Source organism: Nannobrachium achirus, assembly GCF_963921795.1.
Source record: "Nannobrachium achirus genome assembly, chromosome: 1".
NCBI lineage: Eukaryota > Metazoa > Chordata > Actinopteri > Myctophiformes > Myctophidae > Nannobrachium > Nannobrachium achirus.
In genome coordinates this window covers 34,297,921-34,304,542 of record NC_137810.1, presented here as the reverse complement: position 1 = coordinate 34,304,542, position 6,622 = coordinate 34,297,921, and the positions used below count along the sequence as shown (strand labels likewise).

The window sequence follows — 6,622 nt, the reverse complement described above, 5'->3', positions numbered from 1 at the left end:
TTATTATTACAAAACATACATGAACCATTTCAACACTGAACATTTTCAAAATATTTTTATACATTTGAAAATTTGAAATGGGACATTCTGCATGAGTAATTTTAGAAAGAACAAGTACAGGGCAACCACACTAAATATTCTGTGAATGGTCAATTACATTTTCAATTCAAAGGAGCTTTATTGGCATGAGAAAACATAATACATTGCCAAAGCATGTGTCAAAAATAAAAACAGTTGAAAATGGGGAACAATACACAGTTTAAATGCATTTAAAGGTAGCAGCTCTATCCGTGGTTGTGTTCCACTCTATCCTTTTTTATCGCAACAGTTCACAAATCTTGCTGCTGCATTCGAATGGTCACTAGATGGCGGTATCACACACGAAGCAAATTAGTCAAAGACCCCTGAAGCATATCCGCCTTTTGTGTGACGTTGCATCCGGACAAATTTCGGGCTAATGTTGCCCACAATGGAATAACATCAGAGATGAATTAGTAGTGAGGTTGGGGTGATACGGTCGGTTCTTTTGGGCCCGCGGTAGAAAGAACAAACCCACAGTATTCTGGCGGCGGTCTGGTGCGGTCGGCGTCTCACATGGTGATCCACGAAGACTCAGGGGAGCGTTCATCATTGTTAGCCTAGCCATGTTCTCCAGCATCTGAGCTAACTTCAACTTGACCACCACCAGACTGCTGTAGTTTTGATATCTGTGTAGTGTAGATAAACGTGAAACACCGAGGACCCGCTCGGTCAGCTGTGAGCCTCTGGGCTGTTTCTTTTAAACACCTATTGCTGTAGTTTTGTTTGCCACGATGGCTTCTTCCTCTGGAAACGATGATGACCTGACCATCCCCAGGGCAGCTATCAACAAGATGATCAAAGAGACCCTCCCCAATGTGCGGGTTGCCAACGACGCCAGGGAGCTGGTGGTGAACTGCTGCACGGAGTTCATCCACCTCATATCGTCAGAGGCCAATGAGATATGCAACAAGTCCGAGAAGAAGACCATATCTCCCGAGCATGTCATCAATGGTCAGTCCTTGTTCGCTTGCTTCCCATACCTATCTAACCGTCATTTAACCAGTAAAGAGTAAAGACTGGAACAACGTTTATTTTGAAAGTATACACTGTCCAAGAGGCAGACATGTTACACATGGTCCATGCATAAAATGGACCAAACAAGACAAAACTACATAAAACAAACATGCATCCAGACTCCCAAATACCACTCCAAATGGGAGTCACTGAGGCTTTAAATCCAAAATTTAGGACCACAATGGACACAACAAGCCACCAAGTCTTTTTGGGTTATCCTTTTAGCATTGCTTGTGTGATTATACTTGCTATACTGTTTGCAACTTGTTAATAAAATATTCATTCAATCAATTATAACAAAAACACAACAGTATACGGCAAAATAAATACAATGAAGCAGAATAAATACAATAAACCCATGAAAAATACAGTATTGTGTGACAGGGGAATCACATTAAGGTAGTGCAGTTGACAGTTGGCAGGGGGGTGTGGCTCCTGTCGCTCTCACAGTGTTGATTTAAATGCGAGCGTGTACACAGTAGTACACACAAATAAATTGACACTGGGGATTTTTACTGTGAAGCCATGCAACTCGTTTTCATAAATGTCTTTGATCGTGGTTTTTCAGTTCCTGTGTGTGTGTGTGTGTGTGTGTGTGTGTCCTTCTCGTTGTAGCGCTGGAGAGCCTGGGTTTCGCGTCATACATCACAGAGGTGAAAGATGTCCTGGCAGAGTGTAAAACCGTTGCGCTGAAGAGGAGGAAGGCGAGCTCTCGCCTAGAGAATCTTGGCATTCCAGAGGAAGAGCTGCTCAGACAACAGCAGGAATTATTTGCCAAGGTGCGGTCTTAGAATTTAAGAAAGATATAAATGTATGAGCATATCTTCGTTTTGGGTTGGTCACAGTTCTTCTAATTTGAATGTGTGTGTGCCATGCATTTCAGGCTGGGCAATATGATTTCAAGTGAATATCACGATACATTTTTAAACATTGTTCCTCAGATTAATAAACGACTATACAGTGAAAATAGCAGATCTACAGAGCCGTGAGCCTGCAGAGTAGATCAGCTACCATTTCCACAATTTTTGTATGTTACACACACTTGTACAGAAAATCATAATACAGGCTTAAGTGGTTAATCAGACTAATTCATTTAGTCAATAATAACAAATCAGAATCGTTCAGTGTTGATTCGTTGACAGATAACAAACAAATGTATAATGTAAAAAAAACATTGCTTCTCGATTATTTGGTTATAAGTTGGTTTATTGGTTCTAAATATCGGTTTCGATATATTTTCAGTTAATTGCCAAGCCTTAAGCCCTTTGCACACAGGACAGTTGCGTTTTTTTCGTTTGCGGCATGAATAAAACGCATTGGATTTGGTGTGCAAGGCTGTGCGGAATCGGCGCTGCGGATCCAAAAAGGAGTCATAAAAGGAGTGATGAGTTTTTTACCGCATGCGACAAGACGCACGAATCGAACTGGGTTCGATCGAGAAAAAAACGCACGGCGGCAGCCACTCGTCGCACGGCTAATTCGGAGCCGGTGTGCATGAGGTCATAGAGAATCATTGTTTTCTTTTCCAAAAATTATATTGTCCGTTTTATCCGTGCGGTTAAACGCGCCTGTGTGCAAAGGGCTTTAGTAGGGCTGTCACGATATGACATTTTACATGACGATTAATTATCACTTAAATAATTGGCGATTAACTTTTTAATTGTGTTTTTGTCGTTGATAATTACATTTCTGTTTGGCTTTTAGGCTTTGAAGTTGCATAATGGCAGATATGACACATAACCTAAATCTATCTATAAATGCGACAAATCTCTGTCTGTCTGTCTGTTTGTTTGTTTGTAATCCGCGTATCTCGAGAACCGTTCGTCCCACCGGCTTCAGATTCGGCACGCGCGTTCCCCGCCGCCGCGCGGAGTGCAGTGCCGGGCCTCGACCCGACCCGACTCGCGGTTTTCCGAAACCGGCGCGAAACGTTCGGAATCTCCTTATGCGGAGCTGATTGTTGACATCAGGCTGTTCCGGAGGAAGCGCTGACTCATTGTGACATCACTTCATAAAAGGCTCTGACATCACGTACGCCACATGAGTCAACAAAAAATCTCTGTGAATGTGTATGTATGTATGTAATCCGAGTATCTCTAAACCATTCTTCCCACGTTCTCCATATATGGGCATAAAATGAATGCCCGTATGCGGAACTGATGTCTGACATCAGAGTTTTCCGCAACCGGTACTGTGTGTGCAGAGATCTCCATATATGGGCATAAGGGGACAATGGCAAACAGATGGTCAAAACGGGTCCTATGACAACAGGTATATTGGGGTTTGCATTAAAGGGTGGGGACAAAGGCTAACAGATGGTCAAAACGGGTCCTATGACAACAGGTATATTGGGGTTTGCATTAAAGGGTGGGGCAGGCATAAAATGGACGCAAATAGACAGATATCTCCATATATGGGCATATGGGCATAAAATGGACCCAGAACTATATCTGCAGTGATCTCCATATATGGACATAAAATGGACGCCGACAGACAGACAGATACAGATATCTCCATATATGGGCATAAATGGACACAGGCAAACAGATGGTCAAAACGGGTCCTATGACAACAGGTATAATGGGGTTTGCATTAAAGGGCGGGGCATTCATTCTCTATTTACATCGTTCCCGAGTTGGCCAGGTCGCCGACTAGACGCTGGGCCGCCCGAAGGGCAACCCAACAAATACATTACTGACATATTTGACAACTTACTACTTAAAAAAGAACATTGATAGTGGAAATAGCCGATCTACAAGCTCACAACGCGTCGCATCTCGCTGTGAGCTTGTAGATCTGCTATTTCCACTATTTCTGTCATTTTTCAACATTCACGATTATGACAATTATAATAAAATAATTGCGATAATGTCAAAAATCACGATTAGACGATTATGTAATAATTGTGACAGCCCTAAGCCTTAGTGTATCTCAATGGCCCTGTTTGATGTCATGAATGTGTCTCTTATGACAGGCACGCCAGCAGCAAGCGGAGCTAGCTCAGCAGGAGTGGCTGCAGATGCAACAGGCTGCCCAGCAAGCACAAATGGCTGCAGCATCAGCCAGTGCTGCCCAGCAAGCCGGTTCCTCCCAGGATGAAGATGAAGAGGATGACATGTGACCCCAGGACAGACACCGTTTTAAAAACCTGGCCAAATCCCTTTCCTCTGGCAGTTTTCGTCAATTCTCCTACTACTGCTGTTGGCGGAAAGATGTGAAATCCGTTTGGACACCTGTTGTACATCAGTCCAGCATCAAACATGCACTTTCAGGCATGGACAGTGTCATCAACGTTGAGGGGAATTCCTAACTAGCCTTGACGTGTTATTTGGAAAGCAGTACCTGAACACACGAATAATTGGATTCAAGATGCTGTTATGAAGTTTTCGATTCATCTCATCTTTTCCTTTTTTCCAGTTGGTTATGTTCATTTTGTCTTGGAATTGTTTATGTTGTGAGTGATTTGTAGATTTAGAGATGAATTATGGATACACTGAAGAATGAAGTGTGCAGGATATATCAGTGAATTTTGGGCTTTAATGCAGCAAGTGTTCAATTCTTCGGGTACTGCTTCTTTAGATTAAGTTTGTTATCCGTTTTGCTAGATTACTTTTGGTGGGTGAAGAGAACAGCTCCAGGAATTGTTTTAGAGCAATCGATTACACCTTTCTTGTGGTCCTTTTTGTCTGTAATTTAAAAAAAAAAGGTTTCTTTAATCCCCCTCCTGATATATTTCTTTACCAGAGGGTTCTTTGGAGGGGTTGTGAATATGTATTTGATTTCTTTGGTAAAATGAAAAGGATATTTTGTTTTATTTTAGTTCACAGTCTGTGATGCATTTTCTCTTCTTATCTTCCACCACAGTATTGTTAATTAGCTAGCTACACCTTACAGAATCAGACTATGTTTGACTTATAGAACCAAAGACAGGATAGATTAGTGCCTAATGTATGCTCCGTCTCATGGCAAAAATAACAGACCTACAAGCTCACACTGCATCTCAAATGGACGCGTTGTGAACTTGTAGGTCGGCTATTGTTGTCATACGATGCTGTTGTGTGACGAAGTATGAATCAGGCTAACACCCCCTGAGTAGTGATTTTCTAAGGTGTAGGTGCTACTGTATGTGATGCTTGGCTGCAGAGTGCATCCAAGCAAATGTACACAATGTTAAGGATGTTAACTTTCACTTTGTAAAATGCTTTGATATCTGGGCTGAATTTGTTCTTTTGCCCACCTCTGGTGTATTATCAAACATTTGCAATGCGACTGTGTGGTAAATCCTTAATATAAATATGGATAACCTAGTTGTAATTGATACACATTCATTTGATTACAAAGTTGTATTCTTTAAGCAATAAAGGAAACATGTTTTATAGAGACACCTCTTTACTTTCTCTTTATACTGTAGTTATTGAATCCTAATGTTTCACATTTCACCTGTTATGCAGATTGAACAAACTGGAGTAATATTTTATGTGCATTTTCATGTTGATTCATGTCCTACTCTTGCCAACTTTACAGAAGCAGCCGCTTAATATAAAAGGTTACTGCATTCATATAGTATTGAAAATTCATCCTGGTTTCTTTGTTAGCTCCCAGTCACGATGTATTTACTAGTTTTGACTTTTTTATGGATGAAGTTTAAGGGTGCCCTCACACCAAAATACCTAGAGTGGAATCCGTCAATGCATTTCAATGAGAATGGAGCGTTTTCTTTTTCTTTTTTTTTTTGCAGAAATCCTCTACTGGCAAAATACGCTCCATTCTCATTGAAATGCATTGGCGGATTCCACTCTATGTATTTTGGTGTGAGGGCACCTAAATAACCCTTCTAAATGCACAGATAATATACATACTATTACTTGATCATAATATTCTTGACTGACTGATATAAACATATATTATCTCTCCTTTACAAGGGCATCCATCACAACATGGTCTGTTCTGATGTATGGATCAGCATTAAGGTTGTCTCACACCTGGATGTTTGGAGCTATAGTTTTGAAGTGTGGGAGAATCTGCCTAATTTCCAGAGAAGCAGTTCTTTTTGGCATGGCATGTTTATTTGTATAGCACATTTCAACAAGGCAATTCATAAAGTGCTTTACATAAATAAACAACAGTATAGACATGTTTCTCTTTACGGTTTTATTTATTTTTCTCATTGCTCTCCCTGTGCCCCCAACCTTTTTTTCCTCCTGAAAACAACTGAGCACCCCCCACTTCTTTACACCTGTAAACCTGTGATGTAATAATGAAGTTGATTCCGATTCTGAAGGACCCCAGCAACTCCAACAATGGGCTGGACTGCTTCAGCTCTATATAAGGACTTCCACCATGGCCTGTGTTGCGAGCATATTCCGTTTTCAGAGGTGGCCAGCCAGTCCTCGACCAATCAGGGTAGAGTATGGCCGTAGTTATGTTATGATGTTTAGTTATGATGGTCAAAATAAAAGTTTTGAGAACCACAGTCGCTCTGAATTAATCTGCTAAATGTCTAGATTGTAAACTACTGAACTCATAA

General features: G+C 41.1%; 1 protein-coding gene across 1 annotated transcript; it reads left to right on the top strand.

The window, feature by feature from the left end:
- Positions 1 to 437: 437 nt before the first annotated feature.
- dr1 (down-regulator of transcription 1) lies at positions 438 to 5,452 on the top strand. Its single transcript, XM_080723970.1, has 3 exons — positions 438 to 1,032; positions 1,711 to 1,874; positions 4,070 to 5,452. Exons 1-3 carry the CDS (start codon positions 813 to 815, stop codon positions 4,214 to 4,216), a joined length of 531 nt encoding a protein of 176 aa, XP_080580096.1. The 5' UTR covers positions 438 to 812; the 3' UTR covers positions 4,217 to 5,452.
- Positions 5,453 to 6,622: the final 1,170 nt, after the last annotated feature.

Bases quoted from the DNA above. Each gene is read 5' to 3' on its own strand.
- dr1 (XM_080723970.1), top strand. From the start codon at position 813: ATGGCTTCTTCCTCTGGAAACGATGATGACCTGACCATCCCCAGGGCA. The intron at 1,033-1,710 runs GTCAGTCCTTGT...TTCTCGTTGTAG, and splicing joins TCCCGAGCATGTCATCAATG to CGCTGGAGAGCCTGGGTTTC. The intron at 1,875-4,069 runs GTGCGGTCTTAG...CTCTTATGACAG, and splicing joins AGCAGGAATTATTTGCCAAG to GCACGCCAGCAGCAAGCGGA.